Source organism: Salvelinus alpinus, chromosome 33 (assembly GCF_045679555.1).
Source record: "Salvelinus alpinus chromosome 33, SLU_Salpinus.1, whole genome shotgun sequence".
In the NCBI taxonomy this organism is placed as follows: domain Eukaryota; kingdom Metazoa; phylum Chordata; class Actinopteri; order Salmoniformes; family Salmonidae; genus Salvelinus; species Salvelinus alpinus.
The window spans coordinates 15,737,096-15,759,263 of NC_092118.1; the positions used below are offsets into that span (position 1 = coordinate 15,737,096).

Here is a 22,168-nt window from a genome sequence, read left to right on the forward strand (position 1 = left end):
AAGTGGAGTCAAAACAACTGGCCGACTGCAGAACCATGCAGAATTGGGGAGGTGTGGCATGGACATTCCATTGGTTATCCATGCAGCCTTTTCAAATATTTCTAGAAACATTCTGCAGAGCAGTGTATGATAAGTGAGTGAGGAGGTTGCATCGGTGTTTCCTTAGAGAAAGGTAGGCGTTGCTTCAACTGGACTGGTAGTGGAGCAGCACGGGTTTGGAGAGAGGCGTTTTCATTGGCAGGCTGAGGACAGGCCAGGTTCAGGGAGAAAGGAAAGATGATAAAGAGAGAACTTCATCAGAAAGAATGTGGGGAAGGCTCATCCCTAGAGTGCCTCACACATACGTCCAACACGCAGATGACATGATGAAGTCTCGTAGCTAGCTAGCTTCTACCTGCTAATTAGCTGCAGGCTCGGCTTCACACTTATCCCCGCGCCAACGCTGACTTTTTTGAAAAGCTGAATACGCTTTTACATGGAACAATACATCTCCATTCTTCATTCCTTCCAATATGGGTCAGAAGCACGGCAACAATAGCCCCACTGTTCATGGACTGTACTGGCAATTTAAAGAGAAAGAAAGAGAAAAGACAGAGTGAGAGAGAAGAGACAGAAAATGACTCCTGTCTTTTCTCCCCCTACAGAACTGTATGTTGCTTATCTCTCTCTGTTAATTGCCCACTTTAAATACATTCCTACAGAATACACATACAGGCTAAGGGCGGAGGACTTCATGCCGTGTTTTTTCTCCTTATCTGTAATGAGGGGAGAGAAACATACAATGTAGCAGGCTTAAGAAAGAGATTCTGATACATGCACACAAGGTTGCCCCATTATCAGATGATGTGTTTATGTGTTTTAGCCTGCTAGCTAGACTACTTTACTCACCATAGAGGCAGGGTTGCCTGGTCCACTCTGTTATATCTGTAACGGCGGTCCTCCTCCTCTTCATCCGAAGAGGAGGAGCAGGGATTGAACCAAGGTGCAGCGCGTTGAAATGACATGAATGATTTATTAAATAAACAAAACGAACAAACACGAAAACGAACTATACTTGAAAATGATACAAAATAACAAAACGAAAGTAGACAGACCTGAACAACGAACTTACATACAACGTGAAGAACGAAATGAACAGGAACAGACTACATGAAATGAACAAACCGTAAACAGTCCCGTATGGTGCAAACATCGACACAGACACAGGAGACAACCACCCACAAACAAACCTTGTGAACAGCCTACCTAAATATGACTCTCAATTAGAGGAACGCCAAACACCTGCCTCCAATTGAGAGCCATACCAGGCAACCCTAAACCAACATAGAAACAGACAACATAGAATGCCCACCCAAACTCACGTCCTGACCAACTAACACACAAAACTAAACAGAAAACAGGTCAGGAACGTGACATAACCCCCCCCTCAAGATGCGTACTCCGAACGCATCACCAAAAAGTCCAGGGGAGGGTCTGGGTGGGCATCTGACCACGGTGGTGGCTTAGGCTCCGGGCGTGGTTCCCACCCCACCATAATCAACCCCCGCTTCCCTATCCTCCCCACAATGACCACCCTCCAAATAACCCCACCTAAATTTAGGGGCAACACCAGAATCAAGGACAGCTCTGGGACAAGGTAGTTCAGGACATAGGGATAGCTCAGGACAGAGGGGTAGCTTAGGAGAGAGAGGTAGCTCAGGATAAAGAGGTAGCTCAGGATAGAGGGGCAACTCCGGACTGAAGGGCAGCTCCGGACAGAGAGACAGCTCTGGACTGAGGGGCAGTTCTGAATTACTAGCCGCTTCTGGCTGAGGGACAGCTCATGGCTGACTGACGGCTCTGGACGCTCATGGCAGGCTGACGGCTCTGGACGCTCATGGCAGGCTGACGGCTCTGGACGCTCATGGCAGGCTGACGGCTCTGGACGCTCATGGCAGGCTGACGGCTCTGGACGCTCATGGCAGGCTGACGGCTCTGGACGCTCATGGCTGGCTGACGGCTCTGGACGCTCATGGCTGGCTGACGGCTCTGGCTGCTCATGGCTCTCTGACGGCTCTGGCTGCTCATGGCTCTCTGACGGCTCTGGCTGCTCATGGCTCTCTGACGGCTCTGGCTGCTCATGGCTCTCTGACGGCTCTGGCTGCTCATGGCTCGCTGACGGCTCTGGACGCTCATGGCTCGCTGACGGCTCTGGCTGCTCATGGCTCGCTGACGGCTCTGGCTGCTCATGGCTCGCTGACGGCTCTGGCTGCTCATGGCTCGCTGGCGGCTCTGGCAGATCCTGTCTGGCTGGCGGCTCTGGCAGATCCTGTCTGGTTGGCGGCTCTGGCAGATCCTGTCTGGTTGGCGGCTCTGGCAGATCCTGTCTGATTGGCGGCTCTGGCAGATCCTGTCTGGTTGGCGGCTCTGGCAGATCCTGTCTGACGGGCGGCTCTAGCGGCTCCTGTCTGGCGGACGGCTCTAGCGGCTCCTGTCTGGCGGACGGCTCTGTAGGCTCATGGCAGACGGGCGGCTTTGCAGGCTCATGGCAGACGGGCGGCTTTGCAGGCTCATTGCAGACGGATGGCTCAGACGGCGCTGGGGAGACGGATGGCTCAGATGGCGCTGGGGAGACGGATGGCTCAGATGGCGCTGGGTAGACGGATGGCTCAGACGGCGCTGGGGAGACGGATGGCTCAGATGGCGCTCGGGAGACGGATGGCTCAGATAGCGCTGGGGAGACGGATGGCTCTGGCCCGATAAGGCGCACTGTAGACCTGGTGCGTGGTGCCGGAACTGGAGGCACCGGGCTAAGGACACGCACCTTCATACTAGTGCGGGGAGCAGGGACAGGGCACACTGAACTCTCAAAGCGTACTCTATACCTGGTGCGTGGTACCGGCACTGGTGGCACCGGGCTGAGGGCACGCACCTCAGGACTAGTACGGGGAGAAGTGACAGTGTGTACAGGACTTAGGAGACGCACAGGTGGCTTAGTGCGTGGGGCCGGAACTGGAGGCACCGAACTGGATACACGCACTATAGGGAGAGTGCGTGGAGGAGGAACAGGGCTCAGGAGACGCACTGGTAGCCTAGTGCGTAGTGTAGGCACTGTAGGTACTAGGCTGGGGCGGGGAGGTGGCACCGGAAATACCGGACCGTGCAGGCGTACTGGCTCTCTTGAGCATTGAGCCTGCCCAACCTTACCTGGTTGAATGCTCCCGGTCGCCCGCCCAGTGCGGGGAGGTGCCTCTATGGTGAGCTGTGTAGGCGAACCGGGGAAACCATGCGTAAGACAGGTGCCATGTATGCCGGCCCGAGGAGACGCACTGGAGACCAGACGCGTTGAGCCGGCCTCATGACACCTGGCTCAATGCCCAATCTAGCCCTACCAGTGCGGGGAGGTGGAATAACCCGCACCGGGCTATGCACACGTACAGGAGACACCGTGCGCTCTACTGCGTAACACGGTGTCTGCCCGTACTCCCGCTCTCCACGGTTAGCCTGGGAAGTGGGCGCAGGTCTCCTACCTGCCCTAGGCCCACAACCCCTTAGCCCCCCCCCAAGAAATTTTTGGGAGTTACTCACGGGCTTTTCGGGCTTCCGTGCAAGACGCGTCCCCTCATAACGCCGGTTCCTCTCTCTATTTTCCTCCGCTCTCCGAGCTGCCTCCAGCCGTTCCCATGGACGGTGATTTACTTTAGCCCATGGTCCTTCTCCGTTAAATATTTGCTCCCAACTCCACAAGTCCTGTATACTTGCCCGTTGCTCCAAATTACGCTGCTTGGCTCTGGATTGGTGGGTGGTTCTGTAACGGCGGTCCTCCTCCTCTTCATCCGAAGAGGAGGAGCAGGGATTGAACCAAGGTGCAGCGCGTTGAAATGACATGAATGATTTATTAAATAAACAAAACGAACAAACACGAAAACGAACTATACTTGAAAATGATACAAAATAACAAAACGAAAGTAGACAGACCTGAACAACGAACTTACATACAACGTGAAGAACGAAATGAACAGGAACAGACTACATGAAATGAACAAACCGTAAACAGTCCCGTATGGTGCAAACATCGACACAGACACAGGAGACAACCACCCACAAACAAACCTTGTGAACAGCCTACCTAAATATGACTCTCAATTAGAGGAACGCCAAACACCTGCCTCCAATTGAGAGCCATACCAGGCAACCCTAAACCAACATAGAAACAGACAACATAGAATGCCCACCCAAACTCACGTCCTGACCAACTAACACACAAAACTAAACAGAAAACAGGTCAGGAACGTGACAATATCAGACCAGAGTTATTGATGTGCACTGGAGAAGAAGTCAATGTGCTGGTGTCCTTCCCACACACTCTGGCAAGCAGACATCACAACCACTTCCCCCTCCCCCTTCACCCCTCTATTCTATTATAACTCCATGCCAACCGCTGCAACCTGTAATTACCAAGGGACACAAACATGTGCATGCGCACGCACGCACGCACGCACGCACGCACGCCCCCCCCCCCCCCCCCCCCCTCACACACAAAACATACACTCACACACAAAACATACGCATACACACTGAACAAAGCAAATCAGGAGGATTGTTGGGAGAAAAATGCCAAAAGGGAGCTATGTAATTAAGATGTTTTCTCTGTGAATGAGCATGTACATATCCTCAAAAGATTTCAAGTCTGCAAGCGATTCATATGTATCAGGTCATAGCATCCGCATATTTCAACACGTCATTAAAGGAGTATGACTGGATCCATACACATTGACTAACAACTCCCACCAGGAGAGGTCTCCAGTAAAAGACGTACAAAGCAGGGGAGAAAAAAACGTCCCACAGTGGAGCCCTGTGCCAGCACACCTGGGCATCACTAACGACTCATTCTCACATTGGAAGGCTAACGTTTTACATCCAGCAAATATTTGTTGAAATAAGTGTTTTTTTCTTGTTCCAAGTGTAAAACCTTGGCTACAGAGAGAGACACAAAAAGAACGGGAAAACATTTGAATGTTGCTATACCACAAACTGAAATAGAAATCTGGTTCTGACTGGCTGTGATGATATCAGCTACTGTAGTGGTGGTACTCAGACTCACATCTGACTTTCCATCTCCTTCAATGCAGTTCATGATGTTTTGACTCCGCAACTAAAGTAATGCTGTTGTCAAGCAAGAATGCAACTCTTGGAATTCTCAGCGTAGCTCGTATTTCAAAACATACTTGAAATGTCACAGACAACATAAATGACTATATTGAGTGTATCACGCATCATGAATCTCGAGTTTAATTTTAAACCCAGACACAATAAATTCACCCTCTGTAGGTTGGCATACAATTAAATAAATGTCGCTATAATTATTTGGAGTAATACAGCCTATTTTGACCAATTTTTTTGTATTGTCAAAATTAGGCTTATTTGTTATTTCCTTGATGGCAAAGGTTATCTAGTTCTAAAACATAATCCCTAATAACCTAGTTAAACCCCCTGGAGATGACACATTGAGTGCATATTGATATTTCTGACATCCCACTGATGGCTTACACAACTGCTTTCATTGTGACACCACACCTGCAGCGCCAACCTTTCTTATTATGCATAAAGCAAGAGCACCCTTGTTGTTCTGATGCTGAGAGTCATCAATCTATCTCAATGTTCATTTGTCTGCAATACCTCCTTTGGGAGAGGTTCCTGAGAACACATGAGAACATTCAGAAAGGACCAGGTAGGTTGTTGATTGGCTGACAGGTCCTCTACCTCCCCAAGGAGTTGATTGAGGAAGAGTTGTCTAAAGCTGGTAATGGCGTACAGTGCTGTATTGGAAATCGGCTGTTTGCGTGTTTCACCTGACATGTTAAAATTGGTCGTCATGAAGTTTCAGTGTTCAAATGAGATCCTACCTACGTACAGTATGTGGCTATAGGATTTCATTTACTCCAGGCGCAGTGTGTGGTGTGAATGGGGAGTGACAGGCTCTCTATATAGTAGAAATCAGTGATTGTGTGGAGGTAAGACAGGTATGTGGTGGCCAGATGGTGCCTCGCAGGGGACGGCAGGATGTCTCCTACTGATTTTGTTTGCAAATAGCCCTCTGTAAAATTTCCCGCTTCTCCCCTCCAGCGTAACCCTGTATTATAGGGAGGGAGAGTTTAAGGAACTGCCATGTCTGATAAAGGTGTTGCAGCTTCAAATACATCCTACCGCTTGTAGGAGAGAGAGGGTGAAGGAGACGCGATGTGACAGGTTTTGTCACTAGTTGAGAAGACCGCCCTACAGATTGTCATATATAGGAATGGCGGAAAGCTGGAAGCAAAGACAAATTGTTTAGTCATTCCAATATATCCATTTTCTACTTCACTATGGAGGAGTGCACCAGGTAGCCGGTAGTTAGAGCGTTTGGTCAGTAACCGAAAGGTTGCTGGATCGAATCCACGTGCTGACAAGGTAAAAATCTGTAATTCTGCCCCTGAGCCAGGCAGTAAACCCACTGTTCCCTGGGTGCCGTGGATGTTGATGAAGGCAGCCCCCTGCACCTCTCTGATTCAAAGGGGTTGGGTTAAATGTGGAAGAAACATTTCAGTTGAAGGCATTCAGTAGTACAACTGACTAGGTATCCCCCTTTCCATCCAGCAAAGCTCTGAATTCCCTATGCAGAGTACCCATCATGCCTCATTTTCTGGTTTCATGACCTCTTGGACATCCTGTTGTCTATACTTTGTTGAGTGTTCAAATCTGCCTATAAATCTATCCACCAATAAGTAAATTGCTGTCCATGCAGAGACACTCATGTTCATAGGCTGGTAAAGAACTCTCTGAAATGAGGGGAAAAGGCACCGAGGCATTGTAAACATAAGCGGATTTGCCTAGATGGAAACTCATATCTGATTAGTATGGGAACCATGCCATGCTAGTCTGACTGGTGACATATCATTGATTGTAGGATGTTCTTGTAAGTGTTGCCGTGGAAATGACTACAGAGACCTATACTCGACTGAACACAACAAAGACAAACAAGAAGGAATAGAAATGGATTCGCCACAGACATGTAGTAGTGCACAGTGAAACAAAAAATAAATTGCATAAATAGTATTTCTCTGGGCTTCAATATTTCTACTTCGGTATGGTCGAGAAGGCTACATTTGTTGGGTAATGATATATGGGGTTCACACAATAAAATAAAATGGGGCCGCACTCCCGTTAAGATAAGTGTAGCGGGCCAAGGAAACCTGGAAATGCCAGTAGCATATTGATCGTGTGCCCTGTATTTAGAGGACAGTGCATACTGCTTTTCTTTCTCCTGGGCATGTCTCCTAGAGCCCCCTGTGCCCCCGGAACAATGAGAACACACACAGACCAGGGTCTCATTGAGGAATAGGGTTAGGGCCGCTCAATGTATGGATCAGATGTTATCTTATGGTGACACTGTTGTACTGTGAACAGAAACGATCATGTAAAAATAGTGCCCAATACCCACCACCACAGACACTCAAACACCCTTTCGTGGACACGCACACGCACACAAACACACATGCACTTTCTCTCATCTAAAGACTTCATTAAACTGAGCTGGTTTTGAGATAGGCTTGATTGGGGGAATTCTCTGCTCACTGGGTTGTTGCTTTCAGTGAGACTTCCACTCTCTCTGTCAGCGAGGTTGGAAGATTTACCTTTGGATTGGGCTGAGCTTCTTCCTGTGGCACGACGTCCTCTCTACCAACAACACCCTGCTCTATCCCTATGTCGACTATGTCCCTACACTCCCCCCTCCCTAGTCCAACACACCCCAAACTATCACTGACAGCCAGGCCTTTACTGTCCCTCCCACAGAAAGAGAGTGTCTAGGATGTGTCTGCCTGGTACAGTAGAAACTGCTCGGCAACCAAGTCATTAAAAGGGTCAGCTTGGCCTGGCTGCTTTTCACAGCACACTCATTTCCTATGCTGCTCCCAGCGTGACCTGATGCCACACGAGCTGCCTGGTGCTTAATCCAAGCGCTATCTCTGGGAAGCAGACACAGTGAGAAGCCCCGTAGCGTGGCGCTTCCATCTATTTCAGGTCATTACAAGCGCTGGGGCTCCTCAAAGATAGAACCAATGAAGGAGAACCTCCATAAATGTCCAGCATGCATTGCTACACAGCCGTGCCTTGGTCAGTGGAACACACCCCTACTCTGTGGTACTACTAAAAGCACGCTCTGTTCCTCCACAGAGTGTTTCACTATTTACGCCTTACATCTCTGGTTCCTACAATATCCCACTATGTTTATACAGAAAGATCCCAATTAGTTACAGCATATACCAAACAGCAGGTGGAGGGAGTCAGTCAGCCAAAATAATGACCGGGATTGAGCTATTGAGAGCAGTGGAGTAAAAAGAGTGGTTGATGTGATATATCAGCCCTTCAGGACTGCACTCTGGCTGCAGTCGGAATCCTAAACTTGGTTCTGTCCTGTCCTGATTGATGTCCTTTATGCAGTGAGATTGTGATGCTGCTTTTGATTAGCGAGTTGTCAGGGAGTGTCGCCGGCTCTGCTCTCATCCTCATCACGGTGACCGTGTTGTTTGTGAATGTGCACAGCCTCTTTAAGGCTTCCATAAAGATGAGTGTTTTGGAGGGAAAGATTAAAAAGTGTAATGAGGGAGGGAGGGAGGGATGCACGTGAACTACCAGGCTTATAGTCCTCTCTCATGACAGGATAATTACAGCTTGCAGGGAGCACTTCAAAGACATCATTTATCCCGCTGGTGCCGACACCAAGTGACATCACGGTCTCACCAATCATTTTGACCTAAATCAAGCAGGTCCTTCTAACATGGCTGTTGTGACTTCTTCCTCCCTTATCAAACCTCACACTTTGCAGGGTCAATTATGGCATTTTGCTGACAGAAAACTTTACCAGAGAAAAGTGAATATTTAGATTGAATAGATTGTGAGTAAGGTGCCCTTTAGGAGTTTTTTAACGAAATACAGAACTATTTATGTTTCAGAAGCATGGCAATGGCAGCGACCTGCAATTTTCATTGGACAATAAAAAGCATTTTTTCAAGGGAATTCAGTAAACATGTCCTTTCAGAGTGGAGCTAGGATGATGAATTAGTTTCAGTGGGATGTGGTAAACAGTATCTCAGAGATACTCCAACAACAGGACGCTCTGCTATCCTTGTCTTGAGGAGAGCTAAATTAAGTGGAAACAGGCATGGGGCACTGGGTGAGGAGGAGCTGGGAAGCAGCGGGAGCTAAATACATTAAAACTATATTTGCAAACGTTTCACTTCAGAGCCAGCATGCTAGGCCATTTTGGTAATTGCTGAGGCTTTCTAATTGGCATGAACTGCTTCCCAACACTAGAAGTGCTGCACAAGGACAGGCTGGGAATCCATTGTGACATGTTGAGAATAAAATGACATTGAGATGCTTTAATTACGCTATTGAACACATTTCACATTTTCGCTCTGGAAAATAAAATCGATGCCAGACGCTTGATGTAGCATAATTAACGAGTTAGCGCTGCAAACTTTTCGAAGTAAACTTGAAAAATGACAGGGGAAAATACTGAGAGAGAGACACAGGAACAGATGGAGGGTCACATAAAGTTGTGTAATGGTTTCAAATCAGTCTGCATCACAGAGGAAGGATTCACTGATACAGTATTTGTGTCTGTTTCATGAAAACTCAGAGATGGTTATTAACTTTAATGTGTTTTGCATGCTGCATTGATTGAATAGCAGCAATTGTAATACAGTAGTTGCAATAAAACTGGAACTTGAAGTAGTTGTAGTAGTAGTATAAGTAGTAGTAGTAAAATTAGTATACATAGTAGTAGTAATAGTAGTAGTTGTAGTAGTAGTACTAGTAGTATAAGTAGTAGTAGTAGCAGTAGTAATGATAGTATAAGTAGTAGTAGCAGTAGTAGTGGTAGTAATAGTAGTATAAGTAGTGGTAGTAGTAGTAGTATTATTAGTAGTAGTTGTAGTAGTAGTAATAGTAGTATAAGTAGTAGTAGTAGTAGTAGTACTAGTAGTATAAGTAGTAGTAGTAGCAGTAGTAATGATAGTATAAGTAGTAGTAGCAGTAGTAGTGGTAGTAATAGTAGTATAAGTAGTGGTAGTAGTAGTAGTATTATTAGTAGTAGTTGTAGTAGTAGTAATAGTAGTATAAGTAGTAGTAGTAGTCGTAGTAATAGTAGTATAAGTAGTAGTATAGTAGTGCTAGTAGTAGTAGTAATAGTAGTAGTAGTAATAGTAGTGGTAGTAGTAGTAGTAGTATAATAGTAGTAGCAGTAGTAATAGAAGTAGAAGTCGTAGTAGGAGTATACATAGTAGTAGTAGTAATAGTAGTATATGTAGTAGTAGTAGTAATAGTAGCATATGTAGTAGTAGTAGTAGTAATAGTAGTAGTGGTAGTAGTAGTAATAGTAGTAGTAGTAGTAGTAGTAGTAATAGTAGCAGTAGTAGTAATAGTAGTAGTAGTAGTAGAAGAAGTGGTAGTAGTTGTAGTTGTAGTAGTTGTAGTAGTAGTAGATTATAGAAGTGGTAGTATAGTGGTAAATTAATAGAGGAATGATACCAGTGGTTGAAAACAATGGCAGTACTGTAGCTGGCAGCCACTATTCTGTTTTCCAGACTGACCTCCGTAAGTCATTCTACACTGCTACTACCAACAATCATACAAAATGGTCTGTAGACATTACGTTGGAATTATTCATATTGATTTATGAAGTGAATTACAAAACGTACATGTATTCACAGTACTTGCAAGAGATGAGGGATTTCCTCCGTTTACTAGACAGACAGCTAGCTGGAATGTTTTCCTACATTAAAACCACCAATGCATACCGAAGCAAACGTACCTCATTAAACATCTGTTTAAACATCAATGGAGTGATAAGAGCAGGCGGTAAATATCAGCCTCCTTGTCAACAGGCAATTCAAACACTCATTATCACATTTGCTGGTTTTGACCTCAACAGCGTGGTCATGTTGCTACTTCAAATACAATGACCGGAACAACAAGACAAACTGTATAAAAGGAGCACAACTACGAGACAGGACATTACACACAGACAGGTAGTAGTAATAAAGCTTCAACATCCCTCATATATAATTGGCTATATTACCATTTCATGTAGCGGGGAGCGTTAGGAAAGCAGGGGGGGTTTAAATGAGCAATCTGCAGCAGCCACATCCATTTTTTGTCTTAGAAATCAATGATGTAGACATTGATTCTTGAAGAATATAACTTATAAATGCCTCATGAACTTAGTTCCTGTCACACCCAGTTAAAACCCCAAATATAAGTTTGTTTTACTCAAATGTTTGTAAACATTGTAAATGTAAACAAACACTGCATAGATTCAAAACATGGCTAAAACTATAATTTTGATATCATGGCTGGTTCGTCCTTGCTTCCATAGTTCTGTCTATAAATCCCTCCGCTTTTTACCAAAACAGAAGCGAGTTGTCCACTTTATTCATTGTTTCAACAGAAGATTGGGCCTTTATTAGAGGACACTACTGAATCTAATTCAGAGATCACCGCTGCACTGTCTCAGACAGCTCTCTGCAGAACAGAGCAGAGCTAAGGCTTTAACAGAGCATCACAGCATCAACCATCACTCCATGTTCCAATACCTCCCTCCTGGTTCCCCCTCCTCACTGTAAGGCTCTGTCACAGGCTGTGCTCCAAGCGCCCTTCTTCAGCCTGACCATCAATTACCCAGCAGGCCAATCATGGCAGATGGAGTGTTGGGGTGGTAAACCTCAGCTGACATCCACACAGCCTCTCTCACAAAGCCACCTTTGAGCACTCTAAAATGACGAGGCTCAGTTTGGAGTACTTGGCCCAATTATGATCATGTGCTTCGAGCCGAACTGGGATTGTTTTGAGTCATTCACAGCCACAGTCCGCGACAATCATGCCTGCACAGACAATGGATAAATTGAGAGTGTGGATGTATCTCCCAAAATAAGAAAGAAAACAACTCTATCTTCTCTGTAGTCACTATGTTGTTACTGAAACAGTAATAAGTGGACTGGATAGGTCACTGTAGCTACAATTGCAGTTGAGCTACAAAGGACCAAATAACAATTCCATAGAAAAGGGCGAGGGGTGGATGGAAATCAGTGGCCTTGCACCCTGAGGTCCAACAATTGTGCCACAAGGTTGCCTGTTATATTCTACTTGTCAGCATTTGTAAATATGAAAAGTGTTGAGCTCTATTCAAAAGGAAAAGTGTTCTTTTACAAGTGCATTTACTCCTAAATCACGTCAGGTGTTAAGGCAAACAATGTTTCAAAGCCGATTCTGTGTCGTAGTCCAGCTGCAATCTGCTGTGACATCATGAGCTATGGAACCCAACAAAAGGATGTGATTTTACTCTAAAGCTTGTAATTACTGTTCCTGGTCCTCATTGTGCTCTCTCCATTCCAAACACAGTGTGTCCCTCGCTAATGACTTGTTCCTGATGTGTTCATTCATCCTTTACGCTTAGGCAATCTGTTTACCCAATAATTCACTCCATAGCTCACTCATCCCACATTTTTTCTTTCTTCCTGGAAAAAAAGACTGAGATTACTGATCATTGTTGCTGTATTGAGCCCATCTGTGACCTAGAAATGTTTAGCAGACCCTTCAAGATCAGACTGTTATCAAGCTAAATTAGCCTACATGCTGGAGGCTGATGACGGTGTAACAGTGCCTGGGAGAGAGGGCTCACGGTGGGTGAATCGTAGGGAGAACATCTCATGATAGGATGTGAGCTGGGTCACCATGGAGATGGAGATGAAAACATAATTCGTAACATTTTCAAGTATCTTATCTTAGTGGATGTGTCAGTCAAAAAGGCTTTGGTTGGTAGTCAGTGTTTGCCATTCTTTTGTACTCAAATCCATTTTATTTTTTACAAAAGGGATTTATTTAACATATGACTGGAAATGATATGCCTCTGTTATTGGGTGCTTTATTAATTGATATCCAATTAAGGCAGTTAAATTAGGTCAGCGTCAGGCGTTCAGGCGGACTCGTGAAATGATTCTGACAGACCATACTTCCAAACACATTGATTCAATTAAATCCTTTTTTTTTCAGGATGAGTAATCAACTCAACAAAGCCATTCCATTCCCTCTGGGTGTGAGAATCATCCCGCATTAGTTTAAAGTCTGCAAATCATTCAACAGACAGGTTGGTTTACCCATTCAGCTCGCTGCTTAGTGCCCCCACAGAGGATCTGCTCCCACATGGCTGACTGTCAATAGAGGAAAACATAGCCCTGGTACTGAAGCTCCTGTGGCATACAAAGCTGCTCAGCCAGGCCTGGCACACCCACACAGAAACCTATGCACGCCATACACAAACCTGGCAATCTGTTTACCCAAAGCCCTATACAGATACACACGTCACATGCCTGCATTAGATATACTACAAAGAAACAGAATGATTGAAATCGGGAAAATGAGGATGGGCTGTTCCAAGACTGGTTCAAATGCAGATGGTTGAATTCACTACCACAATATGGCCTATGATAAGAACAGAACGCTTTGGGTTTGTAAATAATACAAATCGGTACGTTTTGGACAAATATTGCATGATAACACCCTCCATCGCTCCTCTGTTGTATGATGTACTGTAGCCTCCCTATAGTCCCTGTGAGACCTGATAAAATGTTTTCCTCCATCTGTGAACAGTTGTTGGTGGGCACTGCAAGGCTTTGTTCTTTTTCTATTATCTAAATAGACACTCTACATATTTTTGTAAGATTCAGTCCTGTCGCGATGTGTCAGAGATTATGAAGCTCTTTGATGCCAAATGGCTGTGTTTGCACCAGAAATCACCTGAGCAATCAGTTAGCACATCAGCTGAATGATACTGGGGTTTTAATCAGGGTATTTGTGTAGTCAGGTCTTTGGGACTGTTAATTGCTCCTTTAAAGTCATTGCGCTGAAAGAATTAATTAGGGTTTTAATCCCTCATGCAGACAGGGGATTGCTTTTCTGATACTGCTCATTTGATGTCACAATGAACAGTTGAAAGAACAGAGGCAAATAGCAAATAGCAGAATTAGGTGGGAAAAAATGATAATTTACAGCATATCTCAAGGTACAGCTAACACTTTTTCAGCTCTTCAACAACAATGTTGTTCCAATTCCATATGCACATGTTCTGAGAAACACTAGTCTTAATTGTGGAACGGTTTGGGGAAATGTATCACTTACAAACTACATGAATGCTGAGCATTTTTCCATTTTACAATAGATTGCTTATGAGAGCACGATGTGTTGATTAAGGTGCTCAAATGTCAAGTGTTTGAGGCTCGAATTTTATGTGCCATCAGCAAATCAACAAAATCAATGGTGTTGTGGGCTCAAGTGCTTTCTATTCATGAGACCATAAACACTCATACAGCATGGGTGGTGCTGATGAGGAGTATTGAGGTTGATTTTGCCAAGCCAGGTTGATAAACTACCCTGCTAGTTTGACTCCCTGTACAGAGGGTGAAAGTCAAGCTTCATTACGGTTGATTTAGTGTGAAGTACATTTTCTTCATACTAGTAGAATGTAGAGGTCTCTTAAATCGAATCATCATAGTGTGGCATGCACAGTGGGGTCTGACATTTTTGACACCCTTAATAAAGAGCAAAAATTACTGTAAAAAATAAATAATTCAAATACTGAACTACATTGTAGGCAAACGCTTAAAAAAACAAGGGATCATTTTCTTTCTCAAAAAAGGTAGGGGTCAAAATAATTGACATCCTTGTTTTTAATACCTTTTAATTCCTCACCTTGCGAGGTTAACGGCATTGAGCGTTTAAAAAAAAATTTTGAGAACACATTGGAAGGGTTCTTAGACCATTCCTCCATCGTAGATCTTTGATATACTTCATCTGCGCTTATGGACTGCCCTCTTAAATTCAAACCACAGGTTTTCAATGGGTTTCAAGTCGGGAGACTGAGATGACCATCGCAAAATGCTGATTTTGTGGCCAATTAACAATTTTTTTGTGGATTTCGATGTGTGTTTGAGGTTATTGTCTTAATGAAAGATCTACTTGTGGCCAAGTTTCAGCCTCCTGGTAGCCTCCTGGTACTGAATAAAGTTCATGATGCTGTTGACCTTAACAATGGCCCTAGGACCAGTGGAAGCAAATAGCCCCATATTATCAAAGATCCACCACCATATTTTATAGTAGGTATGGGGTTCTTTTCTGCTTATACATTATCATTTTGACACCAAACCCACCACTGGAGTGAGATGCCAAAGAGCTCTAGTTTCATGTCATCTGACCAAAGTTCCAATCCAGGTGCCAATGCCGTTTAGCAAACTCCAGGCGTTCACATTTGTTGGATGTAAAAATGAGCTCTTTGGCCACGCACATCAGTGGTGGGTTTGGTGTCAAAACAAGAATATATGAGCAGAAAAGAACCCCATACCTGCTGTAAAATATGGTGTTAGATCAAATCAAAACTGCGGACACAGTTTTATAGTTGTTATCGCAGTTGCAGCGCAAGGATTACTGTATGTTTCTAGATCCAACAATGCATCAATATCTAGCAATACAATAACAATACACACCTAATCCCAATGTATACATATTTTAAAGAACAATAAATTAAGACATCAGAATGAGCAATAGCAAAACGAGCAATGTCAGAGTCCGGAATATAAATAAAGATGTACATGTATGTACAGTGGGGAGAACAAGTATTTGATACACTGCCGATTTTGCAGGTTTTCCTACTTACAAAGCATGTAGAGGTCTGTAATTTTTATCATAGGTACACTTCAACTATGAGAGACGGAATCTAAAACAAAAATCCAGAAAATCACATTGTATGATTTTTAAGTAATTAATTTGCATTTTATTGCATGACATAAGTATTTGATACATCAGAAAAGCAGAACTTAATATTTGGTACAGAAACCTTTGTTTGCAATTACAGAGATCATACGTTTCCTGTAGTTCTTGACTAGGTTTGCACACACTGCAGCAGGGATTTTGGCCCACTCCTCCCTACAGATCTTCTCCAGATCCTTCAGGTTTCGGGGCTGTCGCTGGGCAATACGGACTTTCAGCTCCCTCCAAAGATTTTCTATTGGGTTCAGGTCTGGAGACTGGCTAGGCCACTCCAGGACCTTGAGATGCTTCTTACGGAGCCACTCCTTAGTTGCCATGGCTGTGTGCTTCGTGTCGTTGTCATGCTGGAAGACCCAGCCACGACCCATCTTCAATGCTCTTACTGAGGGAAGGAGGTTGTTGGCCAAGATCTCGCGATACATGGCCCCATCCATCCTCCCCTCAATACGGTGCAGTCGTCCTGTCCCCTTTGCAGAAAAGCATCCCCAAAGAATGATGTTTCCACCTCCATGCTTCACGGTTGGGATGGTGTTCTTGGGGTTGTACTCATACTTCTTCTTCCTCCAAACACGGCGAGTGGAATTAGACCAAAAAGCTCTATTTTTGTCTCATCAGACCACATGACCTTCTCCCATTCCTCCTCTGGATCATCCAGATGGTCATTGGCAAACTTCAGACGGGCCTGGACATGCACTGGCTTAAGCAGGGGGACCTTGCGTGCGCTGCAGGATTTTAATCCATGACGGCGTAGTGTGTTACTAATGGTTTTCTTTGAGACTGTGGTCCCAGCTCTCTTCAGGTCATTGACCAGGTCCTGCCGTGTAGTTCTGGGCTGATCCCTCACCTTCCTCATGATCATTGATGCCCCACGAGGTGAAATCTTGCATGGAGCCCCAGACCGAGGGTGATTGACCGTCATCTTGAACTTCTTCCATTTTCTAATAATTGCGCCAACAGTTGTTTCCTTCTCACCAAGCTGCTTGCCTATTGTCCTGTAGCCCATCCCAGCCTTGTGCAGGTCTACAATTTTATCCCTGATGTCCTTACACAGCTCTCTGGTCTTGGCCATTGTGGAGAGGTTGGAATCTGTTTGATTGAGTGTGTGGACAGGTGTCTTTTATACAGGTAACGAGTTCAAACAGGTGCAGTTAATACAGGTAATGAGTGGAGAACAGGAGGGCTTCTTAAAGAAAAACTAACAGGTCTGTGAGAGCCGGAATTCTTACTGGTTGGTAGGTGATCAAATACTTATGTCATGCAATAAAATGCAAAGTAATTATTTAAAAATCATACAATGTGATTTTCTGGATTTTTGTTTTAGATTCCGTCTCTCACAGTTGAAGTGTACCTATGATAAAAATGACAGACCTCTACATGCTTTGTAAGTAGGAAAACCTGCAAAATCGGCAGTGTATCAAATACTTGTTCTCCCCACTGTATGTGAATGGTGTGTATAGACAGCATAGACCGGATGTGATTTGAAAAGGAGTGTACAGTAGTAGTTACAGTTGAAGTCATACGTTTACAGACACTTAGGTGGGAGTCACTAAAACTCGTTTTTCAACCACTCCGCAAACTTCTTGTTAACAAACTATAGTTTTGGCAAGTAGGTTAGGACATCTACTTTGTGCATGGCACAAGTGATTTTTCCAACAATTGTCTACAGACAGATTATTTCACTTAAAATTCTCTGTATCACAATTACAGTGGGTCAGAAGTTTACATACACTAAGTTGACTGTGCCTTTAAACAGCTCAGAAAATTCCAGAAAATGATGTCATGGCTTTAGAAGCTTCTGATAGGCGAATTGACATAATTTGAGTTAATTGGAGGTGTACCTGTGGATGTATTTCAAGGCTACATTCAAACTCAGTGCGTCTTTGCTTGACATCATGGCAAAATCAAAAGAAATCAGCCAAGACCTCAGAAAAAAAATTGTAGACCTCCACAAGTCTGGTTCATCCTTGGGAGCAATTTCCAAATGCCTGAGGGTACCATGTTCATCTGTACAAACAATAGTACGCAAGTATAAACACCATGGGACCACGCAGCCGTCATGTCTCCTAGAGATGAATGTACTTTGGTGCAAAAAGTGCAAATCAATCCCAGAACAACAGCAAAGGACCTTGTAAAGATGCTGGAGGAAACAGGTACAAAAGTATCTATATCCACAGTAAAACGAGTTCTATATCGACATAACCTGAAAAGCCGCCCAGCAAGGAAGAAGCCACTGCTCCAAAACCACCATAAAAAAGACAGATTACGGTTTGCAACTGCACATGGGCACAAAGATCGTACTTTTTGGAGAAATGTCCTCTGGTCTGATGAAACAAAAATAGAACCGTTTGGCCATAATTGTAACGGCTGTCGTCTTCCTCCTCGTCCGAGGAGGAGAATTTAGAAGGATCAGAGGACCAATGCGCAGCGTGGTAATTGTTCATCTTAATTTAATAAAGGTGAACACTCAAATACAAAAACAACAAATGTGACAACCGAAACAGTTCTATCTGGTGCAGAACCACAAAGACTAAAAACAACCACCCACAAAACCCAACACAAAACAGGCTACCTAAATATGGTTCCCAATCAGAGACAACACAAAACACCTGCCTCTGATTGAGAACCATATCAGGCCAAACACAGAAATAGGAAAACATAGAAATATAAACATAGACTGCCCACCCCAACTCACGCCCTGACCATACTAAATAAAGACAAAACAAAGGAAATAAAGGTCAGAACGTGACAATAATGACCATCATTATGTTTGGAGGAAAAAGGGGTAGGCTTGCAAGCCGAAGAACACCATCCCAACCGTCAAGCACGGGGGTGGCAGCGTCATGTTGTGGGGATGCTTTGCTGCAGGAGGGACTGGTGCACTTCACAAAATAGATGGCATCATGAGGAAGGACAAGTATGTGGATGTATTGAAGCAACATCTCAAGACATCAGTCAGGAAGTTAAAGCTTGGTCGCAAATGGGTCTTCCAAATGGGCAATGACCCCAAGCATACTTCCAAATTTGTGGCAAAATGGCTTATGGACAACAAAGTCAAGGTATTGGAGTGGCCATCACAAAGCCTTCACCTCAATCCTATAGAACATTTGTGGGCAGAACTGAAAAAGCGTGTGCGAGCAAGGAGGACTACAAACCGGATTCAGTTATACTAGCTCTGTCAGGAGGAATGGGCCAAAATTCACCCAACTTATTGTGGGAAGCTTGTGGATGGCTACCTGAAACATTTGACCCAAGTTAAACAATTTAAAGGCAATGCTACCAAATACTAATTGAGTGTATGTACACTTCTGACCCACTCGGAATGTGATGAAATAAATGAAAGCTGAAATAAATCATTCTCTCTACAATTATTCTGACATTTCACATTCTTAAAATAAAGTGCTGATCCTAATTGACCTAAGACAGGGAATTTTTACTAGGATTATATGTCAGGAATTGTGAAAAACTGAGTTTAAATGTATTTGGCTAAGGTGTATGTAAACTTCCGACTTCAACTGTATATAGTATGAGCCATGACTAGAATGCAGTATAAAGTGGGTAAAACAGTATGTAAGCATTATTAGAGTGACCATTGTTCAATGATTTTATGTACATAGGGCAGCAGTCTCTAAGGTACAGGGTATAGTACCAGGTGGTTCAGGGCAGATCTTTGATGTTATGCCACTGTTCCTGGGGCCCTTGTTAAGGACAACGGCATCATGAACTTTACCCAGTACAGGACATTTTATAAAAAGATCTGGTTGCCTCTGCCAGGAGACTGTATCTTGGCCACAAGTAGATATTTCAGCAAGACAATAACCCTAAGCACACAAAGAAATCAATAAATAATTGTTGAATTGGCCACAAAATCAACATTGCTATGGCCATCTCAGTCTCCGGACTTGAAACCCATTTAAAATCTATGGTTTGAATTGAAGAGGGCAGTCCTTAGGTGCAGACGAAATATATCAAGAATCTGGAAGGATTCCGTATGGTGGAATGGTGTAGGATCCCTCCCACTGCGCTCACAAACTCATAAAACATTTTAGAAAAAGGCTCAACGCTGTTATCCTCGCAAGGTGAGGTATCGAAGGTATTGAAAACAGGGTTGTCAATAATTTTTATCCATACCTTTTTGAGATTTATTTTATGACTTTCTAAACAAAATCTCTTTCTCTGAGCATTTCTAGTAAAATACTAGAAATGACAATACAATATAGCTCAGTATTTGAAGTATTGATTTTAAACATGTCATTTTTGCTCATCTTTATCAAGGGTTTCAATCATTTCAGACCCCGCTGTATGTCTTCATAGTGGACATTATTGTAAAGTAGTGTTTAAAAACATGTCTATAACTTCAAATCATCTGTTCCCTCCCCCCTCTCGCCTCCCTCCTTGCTGTCTCAGGTGGTGTGTGAAGTATTTGTCTTCATAGTGGAAAGCATATTCATGTATAGTTAACAGCATATTAAGTCAAGAACATAATGTATAATGATGTAAACCATATCTTCTAAATGTCTGTTCTACCCGCTCTCTACTCTTCTAGGTGGTGGGTCAGATCGACAAGCTGACGTCAGACTTTGACTTTGACCTGGAGCCAGATGACTGGACAGTGGCCACAGCGAGCAGCACGTCCAGCAGCGAGAGGGGCCTGGGAGAGGCCTTCAGGCTGGACTTCCTCAACCCTGACGTGCTCCCAGACAGCTGGGAGTTCTGCAGCTATCTGGAGGCCTCCGTCGCTGCAGCAAACGCCGCCCACAAAGCAGCGCCAACGGTGCAGCCCAAGGATGCAGGGCTGGAGCCGGGGGCGGGGGCGGGGGCGGAGTGTGGGTGCATCCCCACCCAGACCCAGACCCCGCCACCCACAACCGCCTCAGCCTACTCCCAAATGAATGGGGGGCTGCCCATCCCTAACGGACCTCTCATAGTCACCCCAGACTCATCCAGCGCCAGCGAAGAGGCTTCCAGCTCCACACACAGCCACAAGACCTCCCGCACGTCCGGCACCAGAGAGAGAGTCCGCTTCAGTGACAAGATCCTATACCACGCGTTGTGCTGTGATGATGACGAGGAGGATGAAGAGGAGAGAGATGAGGAGAAGGGCGGCTGTGCGACCCCAGACACTGACGACAGTGAGCCCAGTTCTAGTCAAGCCGGCTCGCCCACACCACCGCTCTCCTCCTCAGAGCACTCCGTCCTCCATAACTGTCTGGACCCTTCTTATGTCTCGTTACCAGTGAACGTGGCAGCGGGGACTCATACGCTGCCTAGAAAAGGTCTTCTCAATCCCGCAAGCTGCCGGAAAAAACTGCTACAGAACAGCAGCACACAGACTGTTTCAGATAAAAGCACCCAAACTGTACTGCCCTATATTCCAGCCAAACAGAAAACAAAGGACCACTGAGAAACAGTAACTTTACAACAACAGAACTAATGAAAAAGGACTGTGTACTATTTAATATTAAATGCATAGATCATAGATTAATACACAACTAAATAAATACATATTAATTACTAAATAAATACATGATATGGGAAATTACTCACCTACCTAAAGTCATTCTGAGGCTCAGGGAAATAAAGGATAAAGGCAGTTCCTTAAGGCAGTAAAAGAGAGAAAAGGGATATTGACGGACCAAAAGGCTAGTGCCTGCTAATGTTAAGAAATGGACCGGATGGATTCCTTATATATAATCATTTGCAACACTTATTGAGATGACTAAAGCAATCACTTTTCTAGGAAGTTGAAATTGTTCTGAAATCGGAAAGTAAGTGTGAAGAGGTAATTTCCCTCCTCGTACACCAGTATAAATCACAAGAAAATATATTGCTTGTTCTTTAAGATGTGGTTAAAAAATACTGCACATTCTGTACACTGAGAATCTGTATAAACATTGTCTTTTTCATCTTCCAATTATTTCAAATGTCAATGGGGTTCCTGGTGTAACAACAGGGAGTGTATCTAGATGCACAAGTCAAGCCTTCTTCTCTCTTTGATGTCATCATAAGTGAGTCAAGGCCCAGAAAAACATGGTTTGACCTGGCCTTGATTTTATTAATTATTTCAATAATTTATCTCTTGGTCTGCTGCTGAAACTGTAGTTGTGGAAAGCAAGAAGAAAAACAGGTATTTTTGTGAGATTCTGTACTCCAACTCCACATTGTGACATTTCCACTTGATCTATCCGTTCCTCTCTGCAAGGGAGCAATGTTGTTAGGGGTGACGACTTGAATAGAAGTGCACAAAGCCAAGATGCAAAAGGTTATGTCTCTCCATTCTGAATCCCAGTAGGGATTTGGACTCAATAGAGCAGCATTTTATTCACAGGGA

At 44.3% G+C, this 22,168-nt stretch overlaps 1 protein-coding gene across 2 annotated transcripts in view; it reads left to right on the forward strand.

Moving 5' to 3' along the window:
- LOC139562829 (inhibitory synaptic factor 1-like) overlaps positions 1 to 21,741 on the forward strand; it is a 49,497-nt gene extending 27,756 nt beyond the window's left edge. For both annotated transcript variants that reach the window (XM_071380943.1, XM_071380944.1), the window contains one exon: positions 20,384 to 21,741. In XM_071380943.1, coding sequence (XP_071237044.1) covers positions 20,384 to 21,241 — 858 coding nt within the window. In that variant the 3' untranslated portion in view covers positions 21,242 to 21,741. The remainder of the gene's footprint in view (positions 1 to 20,383) is intronic.
- Positions 21,742 to 22,168: the final 427 nt, after the last annotated feature.